The following is a 15376-nucleotide window of genomic DNA, read 5'->3' as shown; positions in this document are numbered from 1 at the left end:
TGCTATTACAATAATGATAAGATGTTTGAATATAACTGTATTTGAAAATATTGTAAATGTGCATCAAAGCCTTTCGTGAAGCAGATGGTGGCTATAAAAACAAAATCTGTACAAGTATGTAATATGAATATGGCCCCAAATCACTTTTTCCCAAATCAGTTTGTCAGTTGCAGCTCAGCCTCAAGCAACTACTCAGCTACTAATGCTGTTGTGCTACAGAAACAAATACTCTATATACAATTCTAAAACAATAGCTCGAATGAAAATGCTGTGCAAGACAACTCTTCTGTTTGTGTTTCTTTTTGCTGTTCAGATTCCTTGCACTAACTTGCAATACTATTTCCTTTGTAGATTAATACGTGATGGGACCAGACATCTTTTAATAGTATAATTCTTGTTCACTTTGTTCTGTCACTTAATACGTTCTTTCTATGGCTGATGTTTGAACGTAGTTATGCAGTACTTTTATAGGAAGACGTGCAACAGATAGAAATTATTCTTCTAGAGCTTACTGGTGTACACAACCAAAGTGATACAGTAGCGGCTGATGCTCTAGTAGTGTATGTAGCACTGTCATCAGAATTCATTCAGATGAGGATTTTTTTATTATGTTCCTTTATAATAGACTCCTTTAATGAAATAATAATTTATTAGTATTAATTGTACCCGGATGCCTGCTTTTTCTTGCATGTGGATAAATCAGCTATACATTCTTCTGAGATTGGAATCTGTCTTTCTTTCTTTCTTTTCTTTCTTTTATTTTTTTTTTTAAGAAGGCAACTTCATCAGTTTAGTTTAGCTCAGAAAGAGAAAATATTTTCAGGATCAGAAACTTTCGTAGCAGGTTTAGCATTACACTGTCAGGTCAGAATTGCTACTGCCTGTAATCTCTAGTAGACCAAAATGGGATTGAAGAGCTGCTATCGAGTTGTTTCTTTTAGTCAGCCTGCAGCAAAGCAGTTGCACAGACAGTTTATATACGAGGTTGTTTGTCAACCTACTCTCAGAAAGTCTCATCGTGTAAAGCCAGGTCAACAATGAACTAGCATGTTTATGTCATATCTTCTGTCTCGTAAAAGATATATCTGCACCATATCTAGGTTGTCTCCCAAGAGATTTGAAAAGATTAGGATGTCCTTTTTATGAATTTCATATTGAAACTTTGGAATACATCAAATCTTAGCATCCCTCCAGCCTTTCTCTTCTGTTAAAGTTTGCCCAGTTCCTGTGCCTTCTGCAATCTTTTTGCATATAAGGAGAGTTCCTGTGAATTTTCATGAATTTATATATACTGATCTTGTAATTAAAAGTTCTGGTCAAGGTGATCTTTTTCTATTTCCTTCTGAAGGTCAGGAGAAAGCAAGAAGGTTGCAGCCAGAGAACTTCATTATGGTCATTCTCAATCAGGGCAAAGGAAAGAGTATAATTAGTCTGCCCTCAGGTTACATGAGCACATTTAGAAGGCCTAATCAAGAAAATGAAATACATAGCAGAGTGTGGAGATCTGGAGAGATACTTATATCCAACATCAACATATTAAAATGACTCTTCCATTCTGTTTGGGCGACACAGAGTTGCAAATCACTCTGTACAAAATTTTGCGACTTCTGGTCCCTTCTGATCAAGAGACACTGTAACTTCTCTCACATTCTATAATGATGTCTTCAGTTATCCACAGGAAAGAGATGGGTGAAGAATTCATTTCATTAAAATGCAGTAAAATGGAGTTTACTCTTAAGACTGATGATTACAGCTGTCAATAGATTTTTACTGTGAGGGATGCTGGTTGAGTTTTGCTCCACTGAGATGAGAGGTTTTTTTTGGTGCTTGATAGCAGAAGGATGAGAAGAAACAAGGTATGCACTGAACATAGAAGAGAGTTATAGGCTGAAGTTTGGAGGCAAAGGTATTGCATATGACAACTTTTTGGCTAGGGTGGATGAGATACATCACAAATTATCCTTTGCATTAGGAAATGATGGTTTCTCTGTCACTTTATTCCTTTTATTTTCTTCTTGAAAGATTTTAAACTCACATTACACAAATACTATACCACTGCCCTCTGTGTACGAGGCAGAACAGTTAGGATTCTCCTTGGGTGATCTGTGACCTTGTCTTTGTGGATGGCAAATGTGGATTGTGTGGAACTTACGAAGCTGAAAAATCTCTGGTCTTTGCAGGGCTCACATCTTACGTGCGTTGGTCATTCCTTCAGAGCTCACTTTCTACCTCCTGTGCCTGATTTCCTGGCACCCGTGTCTTTGACAAGGTTGAATTTCCTGACCATCCTTTCTGTTCCCCCTTGAAAATTTATTCTTTAGCTCCACCTCCTGGCTCATGGTCCAAGGTAAAGAGGATCCTTGGGAATCACAGGGGCTCAAGAAGGAAGCAGAGGTATTAATCCTAGCTTACATGCCTTGTTAGTGCAGAGGTGTACTTGGGGACATTATAGTGGGGCAGAACATCATTTGTTGAGTCCACTCATACTGGCTTTCAGAGACAAGTGATTCTCTGGAGGGGTGAACGATGGCTCACAGTTTTTGCGCTTTGTTGGGCTTTTGGTTTCTCAACAGTGGCAGTTTCAATACGTAACAGAACTCACAAAAGAATCTTTCTTTATGACTGGTTTTGCTGTAGTACTTCCTCAATTCAGTGGGGGTGGGGAAGTACAGAAGAAACTGGCACTGAAACATTATAAAAAAAGATCTCTGAGGCCTTGCAAAGCAGTCTTGATTCATACAGGGACAAACACTGTGATCAGGCTCATCCCGTTCATTCAAGATCTACCTAAGAAGCAGAGGAGCAGAGCTTAGCCATCTGGATTTGGGAAGCTGAAAAGCATGTCTCTTCCCCGACAGCTGCGAGAAAAGAGGTAATATGTCTGTCCTTCCTTCCTACAAGCCTCCATGTAACTACAATGATCTGCGTGTTTAATTTGGAAGCAAGCTTCTTTGATGAGTCTAACAGGCTTCTTGTTACCATAGCTGCCTGGCTATTAGGTTTCTTAGTGTGGAGCACACTGTGTAATAAGTTGGAGTGGACTTTCTTTCTCCTTTCCTAGGAAATGTTCACAACCTGGGACAACAGTGAGTCACTGTCCTCTTTATAGCCACAGACAGTTTTGCTTTCACTGGGATTTGTGACATGAGTGTTTGTAATATGACTAGTTCTATCTCTTGATCTCCATAACCACATCCCTCTTAACAGTACGTGGTGGTATTTACGGTATTGTGGGTGGTGTTGATTCATGCCATTCTCCTCGTACAGCAAGATATTGCAAGATATTGCATCATTACTTCAGCCCTCCAAAAGAGCTATGCGTTGTGGAAACCCCTGCTTGGAATGTCTCATAGCCGAATAAATTAAGCATTTTTTTCATAGGACCAGAAAATGCAAGGTTACTTCGACTTGATATTCCCTAGTGGATCCTTTGTACAGTTTGTTTTTCCTCTCTATCTCACTCTTGATCCTTCTTATTTAAGTGTTAATATAAATACCACTCTAACAAGTGGTACAAGATGGAAGCAAATGTGAATGTCTTCGGTTCGTTGAAGATTTTGTGCCAATGACAAGGTCCCATAGGAAAAAGCACCTGACAGTCCATTCTGTTTTCTTACGTGGACAATGTAGACAAGAAACACTGGAGCCTGGTCACATGGCTGTTCTTCAGATGTTTCTTCAGGGATCCCCCCTCCTCACCCTCTTTCCTGAGTGACTAAAATGTTTTCTTCTTGCTTCACAGTGATTTTGACCAGCTTCCAGATGATGTACCTGTTTCAGCTAACATTGCAGATATTGAAGAGAAGAAAGGCTTTACTAATTATTATGTAAGCAAGGACATTTGCCTCTATATGCTCTCATCTCTGACTGGTTTGGTGAACTTGGCATAGCTGCTTTTTGGCATGAATAGTTCCACACTGAAAATGTCTCAGTGCTTGTGTTTTCTGAAAGGGAGGTTAGTCTATCACACATTTAGTCTATTTCTTTTTTTGCTGGGTGAAACCTGATAAAGATGTCCTCTAATACTTCATAGTTTCTAAATTCTTACCTAACTTCTGATTTATTTCCTTTTAGAATGCTGTAATATTGGTGAATATAGTGGGGAAAGGAATTCAGGGAGGGTAGAAGGGGAGGGTATTGGCTCAATTTTTCCATGGTACTGGCAAATTAGGATTCTGCCATCTACATAGAAGATAGCATGCCTTCTATGTCATATTTAGATCTGACAGTGAGTCATGAAAGTGTGCACAGGAAAGGAATAGCAGGGAAAGGGACGGAGATTTTCTGAAGAGGGGTTTTGGATAAGACCAGCTCAGTATGACCTCTGCAGACTGTGCTTTCGTTCCTGGAGACATTGCTCATAAAATCTTCCCACAGAAGTAAGCAGCTTTTACTTTGGAATGTAGTGATATTCTGCTGCTCAATCTTTATGTTTCCTGAAGGATCCAACTGCAATGTGACTCAGAGGTCAGTGCATGGAAATCAGGGACTCTTTTACAGCAAAGCAAATTTGGCAATAGATAACACCATCGGAGTTTGAGGGAAGTAATTAAAAGTGAATAGTCTAAGTTTTTGTTTGTTTGTTTGTTTGCTTTTGTTTTTCATTCTATCCTTACTTTTGGTCAGATTACATAGACCATAATTTCTGAAAATGTGTTTTTCAAAGTCAAAGAGAAGTATGAATGCCTTCTACTCTCAAAACCAGTTCATTTACATTCCTGTCTTTAGATATAGATGTACATCCAACTACTGAAAGTATTGGCTTTGATTCCTTGATGTCTTCATTCTATTTCAAATGACAGTATTTATATTTACCTCCTTAATATGTTTTGCTCCTCTCTGAGGGAAGGTGTGTAAGCACAAAGTGTCATCTATTCATTTCTGGTTTTCATGTGATAGAAAGCAGCCACAGGAACATGACATATGGGAAAGTTGGACCCATACTTACACCATGGGAATGTTGGACCCACACTTATACTATGATATGTAGTATTAAGCTGTTGGTTTCTAGAACTTGAGCTTGCAGCTGCCTAACTGAAGCCTTGCTTTCCACTCTGCTTCTAAGACAATATTCCCACCACTATAACACTGCTTATTGTATGCCTCACTTTAATTTTTAGAGTGTTTTTATGTCTGAATGTCAACCCGAGTCCCCTTTCTCTGTTTTAGATGTTTGTCATTGAAGTAAAGATTAAAAGTGGTGGCAGATACCTGATTTTCCGACGCTATCGTGAGTTCTATGCCCTACATACCAAACTAGAGGAGAGATATGGGGGGGAAAGCAAAAACAGCGCTTTTACCTGCACGCTCCCCGTATTGCCAGGTAAGCTGTGAGTACCAAATCTGCATGATCAGTAGCTTTGTACTTTCTTAGTCTATCCTTGAGAGGAGGGCATTGTATGGAAGTACACGGGATAACTATCTGGGACAAGGAATTAGTTCCCAGCTGTGGAAACTGGAGAAGTCAAGGCGCATTGATAGTACCTCCACATGCTCTAAAATTCATTTAGAAACTTAAAATCCTTTAGGAAATATCTATTTTCATGGAGTTCCTACTTCCTCTTCATTGCATTATTACTCTGATAGCTTCCAGTCTTTTTTTTTTCTTTTCTTTTTTTTTCCCCTCCAATAACTATCACTGGCTTTATGTTTTCTAGGGAAAGTTTATGTTGGGGCCAAAAGGGAAATTGCCGAGAACAGGATTCCTATCCTAAATATCTACATGAAGGTAAAAAGTTGTTATAGAATAGAGTTTGCACTGAGTACTGCAGATACTTTACTACTTGAAACCAATAGAGAGACACGTTACTGTTGTAGTCCTAGGTATCCAGTACTTGAAGGGAGTGTATAAACAGGAAGGGGAATGGCTGTTTATGAGGGTGGATAGTGATAGGACAAGGGGGAATGGTCTTAAACTGAGACAGGGGAAGTTTAGGTTAGATATTAGGAGGAAGTTTTTCACAGAGAGGGTGATGATGCATTGGAACAGGTTGCCCAAGGAGGTTGTAGATGCCCCATCCCTGGAGGCATTCAAGGCCAGGCTGGATGTGGCTCTGGGCAGCCTGGTCTGCTGGTTGGCGACCCTGCACATAGCAGGGGGGTTGAAACTAGATGATCATTGTGGTCCTTTTCAACCCAGGCCATTCTAGGATTCTATGATTCTATGACCTTCTTCTCTCTGCACCTGTTTTTCAGAAGACACAGTGTCCACACCATGGGACAATCTGTGATCCTAGTCGCCAGATTGTTCAGACTGTAGGGATCCACTGGAATACACACTCCACAAAGGAAGTGAAAACCTGCCTTCATATCTAGATAGATATATTTACAAAACATACAAACGGGATGTGTGAGGAAATCATGAATGTTAGGATGTTGCATGAATATGGGGTTAAGTGCACCTAAGGGATTAGTGAAGTAGAGTGAGCTTTGGAATATACCTGCTCCACAGTGAGGATACAGTCAGCAACATCAAGGTGAGAAATTACTGACTGCAGGTTAACGGGAATTCTGACTTTAAATCAGTAATGGTCAGAAGCATAGGTCAAGTCTCCCAGTACTTAAGATTGCCCTCTTTCCACAGTCATTCATGTTCTGAAAGGAAACATGAGGAAACAATTTACTCCTGTAGTAAATCAGGCACACAAAGAGTGAACCAGTATGTTGGCCAACTCTAAGAGTAAACAGGAGAAACTGTCAGCTGTTCAGCCTAGTCCTGCTGAGGCAAAAGGGAGAGGAGGGAGATTTTTCTGGCAGCAATAAATATCCTTCATGATCTTGTAGATCAGAGAAGCATATTTGGTACATGCAAATAAATACAGAATTGATCTTTCCCACTGTTATTACTCTACTTCCTACTTGCTCTTGGCACAGAACCTACTCTGCCTACCTGTTTGGGTGTTGATGGATGAAGAGGTGCGTCTGTTCTTCTACCACTCAAATTTTGATAGTGAACAGGTGCCCAGGAGGCTGAGAAGGCTTCGCCCACGGACGCGCCGAGTGTAAGCAATTGACATGTTTTTTTCAGCTTGATGTAGGAGATGCTGTCCAGTTCTGTGAGGAAAGAGAGCTGATCATAATCACTGTGTTTCCCAGAACTAAGGCGATCCACGAAGTCCTAATATGAGGATTTTTGTGGGAGAGTGAAAGAATGGCATTTCTTGCTTTCAAAAATGAAAAGTTTTTAAAGTACAGCTGGTATTTCATTAAAAGGGAAGTTGGAAATTGATGTTATAGTTTGCTTTCTCAAAAAAAAAAAAAAAAAAAAAGCTCCCTAACTCTACCTGTTGATAATTCTTTAGTGGTATTATCTTGTGGTTTTAAGTTGAAGGAGGGAAGATTTAGGTTGGATATCAGGGGGAGGTTCTTTACCAAGAGAATGGTGAGATTCTGGCACAGGCTGCCCAGAATTGTGGATGCTCCATGCCTGGAGGTGTTCAAGGACAGGTTGGATGGGGCCCTGGGCAGCCTGGTCTAGTATTAGATATGGAGGTTGGTGGCCCTGCATGCGGCAGGGGGGTTGGAGCTTCATGATCCTTGAGTTCCCAGGCCATTCTATGATTCTGTGATTCTATCTATTATAATGTTCAGGCCAAGCTTAAGGATACAGGCTTGCACCACTAAAGTCAGTGTGAGTTCTGACACCAAATCAAATGAGATCTGGTTCAGACAATAAATGAAACTGAATATTCAGCCTGTTCCTTTGTCTGAATACAGGCCTGTCTTACATGCCAGCACCAGCACCCTTTGCTAAGTAGATGTTGTACCTCATTACCCTCCACAGAAATCAATTTGCTTTTCAACACAGCATAGATAGACTTGATTCCTTTCCACTTAGCCCAAAAGGTGCAAAACCTGTGAGTGTGTATGCATCCTGAGTGTATGTACGACAGCAGTTTGAACTGAGTGCCATAAATGCTAGAAACAGAAATGCCCAGAAGGTAGAGTGGAGGGGCTGAGCAATGCTGTAAAAGACAGGTCCAGCATACTGACTGTATTGAAAATTCCATCTGTTCTCAGCAGCAGACATCATCAGATTGCTGCTGCTCTGCACTGAAACCGGGAGAACTAGGGCAACGTTGCATCCATATTTATTTGCTTCAGTGCCGCACACATAGTCATGCACTTTCTCCAGTGATCTGTGGCTTGTCTGCATTGTAAATAATGATAATGTGGACACTGTACTGATCGTGTAGTGTTTCTGATGACTAAAAAGACAAATTTACCTCCCTGTTTTCTCTTTCCAGTAAAAGCATTTCATCCCAACTGCCTGTTTTGGACCGTGTAGCAGCTCCTCGGGCTGAGGTGAGTAATCTGCACAATCTGTCATTGAGGACAGAGATTAACTCTGTTTTGCTCTGGTATGTCTTTGATCAAGATGCCTCTTCCAATTAGAGCTTTGGGAAGAAAGGGAAAGTGAAATCGACACAGGAAAGCGATTGCTTTTAACAATAAGGAATAAAATACGGAATGGAAAGAAGTGCTCTGTTCTTCGTTACATAAATAATGAGGAGATCTGTTGTGAAGTCAGAATAACAGGAGATTCAAAACTGAGAGACATGTACTGCCAAATGGTCCACATTTACAGAGTTACACCCATAAATTACATTTAAAGCAAACTGAAGCTTCGGTCTCATTGAATTCAACATATGTTTGAAAGCTTTGCAAGTGAGGCATCCTGGTAATTTATGTAACATTAGAGTTCTACTGAAAGTGCCTATACTCTTCTCTTTTGCTGTAAATCATCTCGGTATTAGATGCATAGAACTGCCTTGCAAGTGGTGCTTGTAGACTTGCCTTCTGGAACACGTGACTTTTTCACGTAATGTTAATAAAAAACATGCAATTGCTTTGAGGTTGTTTTGTTTTTATGCTGATGATAACGGCTCTCAGATCTGCCATATCTCTTGGGTTTTATGTATTCTTTTATTAATATTTAATCTACCTACCAAAACTTTTCAATAGATCAAAGAAAGGCTTTTGAAAGGGCTATTAAATAGACACATGAACTGCTAGCATGATAGTTATTGTCTCTTTTTATTAGGAGAACCGTAAAGACAGCCTTATAGAGGCTCTGAAATTTGGCATTAACGAGACCAAAAGAACCATTGCAACACCAAATAATAGGGAACATCTTTTCATTTTTGCTCTTCTAAGAGCATTTAAATGACTGCTGTGTTCTCAAGGGACAATGGGTAGATGCGTGTTTTTGATAAGTCAGCAATTTTAATTATTCAAGAACAGCTTGTTAAGATGGTGGCAGATGCTTGCCTCTTTTTTTTTTGTTGTTGTTGTTTTCCTGAAGGGGGCATCTAAGTTCCACTTTAACCACACATTAGTTTCGTGGACTTTCCCAAATGTCTCAGTTCAGCAGAAAGGCCTGAAAGCTAGATGTAAAAAGAACGGTTAGTTGCCCTTAAATTAGGACACAATTCCACAACTTCCTAAAGCTCTTTGTGACATTTTGCAGCAAACCAGAAAGCTGTAAAACTACAGAAATAATACATTTTTGGTTTGATTCTCAGGATTTCAAGTTGTCGAGATTTCAAGCTGTCAATCGTTTTCAACTCTGCTGACTTACTTGCTTTAATGTGTTTTCAATGTCTTCATTTCTCCCAGTGCTCCATGCCCTGACACTTCAAGAATCATAGCGTGTAGCCCTTTCAGAGCCACACTTATCCCAATGCTCTCACTACTCCCACAAAGCATTTTTGTGCATGCAGAGTAGGAGAAGGAATTGTGAGTACTGCACACTGCAGTCATTTATATGACCTTACTTCAGAAATAGATCTGTGGTGACAGAGTGCATACTATTCTGCTGCTTACCTTCTGTCTGTGCGCTTCAGGAGCAGATAAAAAAGAAAAAAATCACATGTATAACTCTGTGAATTAATAATTTCAGTGTTATTGCTTTCCGTAGGCACTGTTTGATTTCTCTGGAACCAGTAAACTGGAACTCAGTTTCAAGAAAGGAGACTTGATCTATCTACTTAGCAGAGTAAACAAAGACTGGTTGGAGGTAAGGCTGTGACAACGGTACTGAATTATCGGCATACCTTGACATGAGTAGAAAGGGGCTTTCCTAGGCCTTGGAATCTTTCCCCTTCTTTCAAGGGGAAATTGTATCATAATTGTGTGTCACAGCCAGGAAGAAGTCCTTGACTCCAAATTTGAAATTGTTTTCTCCTGTAATGGTCTTTAGCTTACAAATTTCCTGCCCTCTAGACTTCAGTTTTCATTTGCATTTTCTTCTGCTGGAATGTCCTTTAATTCTTTGGAAGTGATTAGAGCACAAAAAGGCCGCAGAAAGGAGATGGAAACTCCATTTCAGCGATTAATTGGTTTCTTGCCTCGGGGTGAGTTGCTATATACTTCATGCTTCATACCACAACACACGTCAGCTTAATTACAGAGAACTTGGGCAATGCAGCAGTGTTCTGAAAAAAGGATGAGGAGAACATACTGCATGTTTGTTGATATGGTATCTCTGCTTGCTTGAACACCACAGCATTCCCTAGTAACCATCTGATGTTCATTTTTTTGCACTCAGTTTCACTTGCCTTGTATTTGACTATGCAATTGTATAATCCTCGTGTAGAGATAGCATCAGGTCACTTCCACAGCCTGTCTTTTCTTGCCTATAGAAGAACAATTCTTACTGTTGTTTCCATGGAAATTAATTAAATTTCAGAACTTATCATATGCAGCCAAAATTGCAAGTTTTTCTTCATGCTAACCCTTCCTGTATTTCCAGGGAACAGTTAATGATGCCACTGGGATTTTCCCATCTGCTTTTGTGAAGATCATAAAAGATTTACCACAGCAGGAAGACACAGTTAATAAAATACGTTGTTATTACTATGATGAGACAGTAAGCACTATCAGGTAATAATAAAATAGTCTTCCCGGTTTCTGCTGAAGAGATGCCAATATTCTCTTTCATGATATGCAATTATTAGATTTATTTGTGTTACAGGGATATATCAGTGGAAGAGAATCTGAGCAGCATTCCCTTATTCAAAGACCTTATGGAACTGATAAAGTAAGTGGAAACAGATAGATGCCTAACAATTTGTCAAGTTCCTTCCAGTCCTAAATTTTCTACATTTTACTTGGCCATCACCGTGTTTTGGATGTGAAACTCTTTTCAAGTGTCCTCGAGAGTGCGTAATGTGATTTGGCTGAGACCCATCTGTGCAGACAGCAGTTTGCTTTGGGATTGTCAGCAAGTGCTGCATGCCACACACAAATGCCACACAGGTTCTGGGTAGTATTTTCTATTTCTTGTTGTAAGATCAGAACCGTGCTCCCAAATAAGGATCTGTTGTCTAATATACTTCTTTAGGATGCAGGACACCACCTTATAATTTGTAAAACCAGTGTTGAACTAGGTTGAAGCAGCACTGACCATCAAAACATTAGAATATTGAATATCGGTAATATTGTGATATGAGTAAATATTCTTCCATTCCTTAACCTGCCCTTCTCTCATAAAAGGGAACCATAAGCAGGCAAAAGTAGTGAGTAACGGCAGTCAACTCATACGTATGGGAATTGTTTCCAACTCACAGAGTAATTGTGCTTTGCACATGGACATACCGGAGATGGTTCTGTCAGGCTTCTTAGCTTTAATACAGCCCAGCATGAATGCGTCTGTAGGACTTTTAGTACTAGCTGTATCAAGAATGCCAAAACACCCAAGGCTTAATGTGACTTTTAGAAAAATTATTTATATTGCCTGTATACTGTTCATCATGCGTCACCTCCCAGGCATTCCTTGACTTGTGGCAATCAATGCATTTCTTTTCTACCAGGCAGGAGTTTGACCAACATGACATTGTTTTGAACTACCGGGACCTTGATGGCGATCTGATCCGGCTGCTCTCTGATCAGGACGTTGAGCTCATGGTGTCTCAGAGCAGGAAGAGGTCCTCAGAGAAGCATTTCTTCCCTTGGAAGCTGCACATCACTCACAAGGACGACTTCAGTGTCTACAGCACTAGTCCGGGAATAGGTGATACACAAACAGTTAGGGCAACATGAGTGCTGTAGGGTAGCAGTTCCAGTAGGTAGCTACACTGTCCTTCAGAAATCCTTCTCTGCAGTTTCTTTTAACAAGGCTTTGAAGTGAGCTTGAAAAGAGTAAACTTACCTTTCAATGTAAAATCTGTACTTAGCTTTTTGAGCTGTTTAGCACTCCTCTGTAACAGAGACATCTTTATGAAGACCAGAGGAAGAGGAATTGAGAAGTAAAATCACTGGATTTGTTCACAAAGCAAGTCAGTGTTACACTGCAATAGAGGTTGAGTATCTCGAGCCCAAAATCTGCTCTAATCTCCATCCTCGCTTCCAGATCCAATTACTTGCCCAGAATGTTTTCATAAGCTTTTATTTTATTTTTTATTTTATTTTATTTTATTTTATTTTATTTTATTTTTTATTTTTTTGTCCCTGACTGTAGTTCTGGAAGCATCAAGAAAACTTTATTTCAGCAAAGAAACTACAGCCTGGTTTTGCTTTCTTCTTTCCCTTGGCCCATATTTTGAATTCTGTGAATCAAATCTAGTATACTTGCAGTGTTACTTATAGACTTCTCATAATTGTACAGTCTATCTGCTTCCACATTCTCGGATAAGTGATGTGATACCTGTTCAAGTAGTAACCTCTTCTTGGTCTCTCTTGTTCTGTTTTCTAACCCCTCATTGCAAAACAGAACTAAAAATAAATTACTGTATCAGACTTTTCAATAAATAAACTTATGCATGTGTTTATTTTATCAGTTTCTATTACATTTTTAAATTTTTATTCTTAGGGGGGGATGAAATAATTAATGCTATTTTAATTAATTAATTAATTAATTAATTTTGTTTAAGAGAGAGAACTTGGAGAAAGAGTTTAAATGTTACCTATTTAGCTTTTCTTAAGCAGGAGGTTGTTGTTTAGAAAAGCCCCAAACCTTCTGGTCTTTTATTTATTTATTTTATGATCATGCAATTAAAATGTTCTCCTTGAACAAGTTTATTGCTGCTTGTTAGAACAAGCCACGTATGCTTTATGTAAATTGTACAATACCTAAAATACTGCATTATAAGAACACCATGCAGTCATGGTGTTAAAAGGATAGCATAAATATAATCAGGAAAAAAGTATTGTGCTTTAGATTCATCTCTTAGTTTCTGTGGCATTAAACTATATGTCCCCATTTAACCTTCCCCATTTATCTGTAGCTCTACATTAATGCATATTTGTGTTGTAAATAATTGAAATAATTTATATTGAAAGGTAAGCATTTAGTTTCCTTAATTGAGATCCATAAATAATTTCTTACTTGACTCTTTATTAAGCATATAGATCTAGCAATATATTAAATGTGTACAGACTTGTATAAGAAAATACTCCTTTTCCAAAGTACTGTAATATGCTGCAGGACACATCTGCTTTCCAGGTTCAAAAGCTCCACCTGAAGAATCCAGGCATGTTGAATTTCAGTGCTAGATTACATATCACAGAATCTCAGAACTGGGGGGGTGGAAGGGTCATCTGGGTATTTTCTAGTCCAACCCTCTACTAAAGAATCTTCCCTACAGTAGGTTGCATAGGGAAGAAGCCAGGCAGATTTTTAATATCTCCAAAGAAGGAGATTCCACAACCTTTCTGTGAAGCTTGTTCCAGGGCTCTGTCACTCTCACAGTAAAGTAGTTTTTTTCTTGTGTTCGTATGGAACATTCCATGTTGGATTTTGTGCCTATTGCCCCTTGTTCTGCCACTGCACAGCACTGGAAAGAGCTTGGCCCATTTGATCCATTTTACTCTCCCTCATTAAATATTTATAAACAGTGATGAGGTGCCCCCTCAATCTTCTGTTCCCCTGTTTGAACAGTCCCAGGGCTCTCAGCTTTTCCTCATAAAGGAGATGCTCCAGGTCCCCATCATCTTGGCAGCCTTCCCTGGTCTCTCTAGAAGTTCCCTGTCTTTCTTGAACTGGAGAGCCCAGAACTGGGCACGACACTCCAGCTGTGGCCTCAACAGGGCAGAGGAGTGAGGGACAATCACTTCCCTTGACTTGCTGGCCACACTTTTTGTAATGCACCCTAGGATGTCATTGTGGCCTTCTGGGCCACAAGGACACACTGCTGACTTATGGCCAACCTATTGCCAATCAGGATATCCATGTCCTCTCTACAGAGCTCCTCTCCAGCAGGTCAGCCCCCCACCTGTACTGATGCATGAGGTTATTCCGCCCTAGGTGTAGCATTCTGCATTGCTCTTGTTGAACCTCATCAGGTTCCTCTTCTGCCAACTCTCCAGCCTGTCCAGATCTCACTGAAAGGCAGCACAGCCTTCTGGTGTGTCAGCCACTCCTTCCAGCTTTGTATAATCAGCAAACTTGCAGAGGGTGGACTGTATCCCTTCATCCAGGTCACTGACGAAGATGTTGAACTAGAGCAGGCTCTTCCCTGTGCGGAACATCACTAGCCACAGGCCTCAAACTAGACTCTGTGCTGTTGATTGTGATCCTCTAGATACTCATGAGAGACACAGGTTGTCTCCCTTTTTCCAATGATGGAAGATTTTGATGGACATCTTTTTATTAAAATATTACAAACAGTAACGTCTCACTTTAAAGGCATTGTAGCAATAGGGGTTAGCATGGAGATGATATGACATGCAGTGATAACGTTAGTAATCTTGCATCATGTGATACACAGGAGAATACACTATAATTTGAAAACTAATTGGCACACATGCATATAAAGGTTCTGGCATGCAGGAATACAAGTAATTTGTGTATGGAGTTCAACAGGGCGAATAATATCTGAAGATTTTCATGGACAGCTAGATGCTAGTGTAAGCAGAAGCTTATCAAGTCTGTTTGAAGATGGAGGAGCTGAGGAAGAAAAGAAAGGGATAATGTCTTCTGGGAAACAAGAAATCTATTTTCTGTGGGTAGAGGAAGAGCACATAAAAACTTACTGGCCTTTGAAAGTCAGTGAAGGAGAATACTTATCTACATTTATGCTGTAATGCAAAGTAAATTCTGCTATTCCAGTAAAGCAATGTAACTACAGCTCTTATATGAACACATCCTGGTAGTCATAATGACACAGTTTATTCAGATTCTCTCACAACCTCCTTGCTCTGTACTTGCTTCCCTTATTCATGGAATATATATTTTTCCCCACTGCATATTGAAGTATATAAATACATTATATAGCTAAATCTGCAAAGTGTGGTTTTGTTCAGAGTTTTATGGTGTAGTGGCAGTGCAGAATAAACAGACTTAAGGGTCCTATTCTGTATATGGGGACTCATCTCAGCCCCCTGAAGTTTACCCATAGAGTACAGCCCTGAGTGTCTTTCACAGAACCACAGAATG

General features: G+C 39.8%; 1 protein-coding gene across 9 annotated transcripts in view; it reads left to right on the top strand.

Moving 5' to 3' along the window:
• The window catches only part of NCF4 (neutrophil cytosolic factor 4), a 34052-nt gene extending 21277 nt beyond the window's left edge, over positions 1-12775 (top strand). For 3 of the 9 annotated variants that reach the window (NM_001397093.1, XM_040696718.2, XM_040696709.2), the window contains 9 exons: positions 3743-3827; positions 5170-5323; positions 5658-5728; positions 6874-7001; positions 8247-8304; positions 9920-10018; positions 10754-10884; positions 10976-11041; positions 11814-12775. In NM_001397093.1, coding sequence (NP_001384022.1) covers positions 5170-5323; positions 5658-5728; positions 6874-7001; positions 8247-8304; positions 9920-10018; positions 10754-10884; positions 10976-11041; positions 11814-12042 — 936 coding nt within the window. In that variant the 5' untranslated portion in view covers positions 3743-3827 and the 3' untranslated portion in view covers positions 12043-12775. Of the gene's footprint in view, positions 1-2655; positions 2873-2903; positions 3398-3742; positions 3828-4218; positions 4468-5169; positions 5324-5657; positions 5729-6873; positions 7002-8246; positions 8305-9919; positions 10019-10753; positions 10885-10975; positions 11042-11813 lie in introns of those variants that run through there. The other 6 variants (XM_040696724.2, XM_040696723.2, NM_001039272.2 and 3 more) reach the window with 5 other exon arrangements.
• Positions 12776-15376: the final 2601 nt, after the last annotated feature.

This window comes from Gallus gallus, chromosome 1, assembly GCF_016699485.2.
Source record: "Gallus gallus isolate bGalGal1 chromosome 1, bGalGal1.mat.broiler.GRCg7b, whole genome shotgun sequence".
Taxonomy (NCBI): Eukaryota; Metazoa; Chordata; class Aves; order Galliformes; family Phasianidae; genus Gallus; species Gallus gallus.
This window is presented reverse-complemented; position numbering and strand designations above follow the sequence as displayed.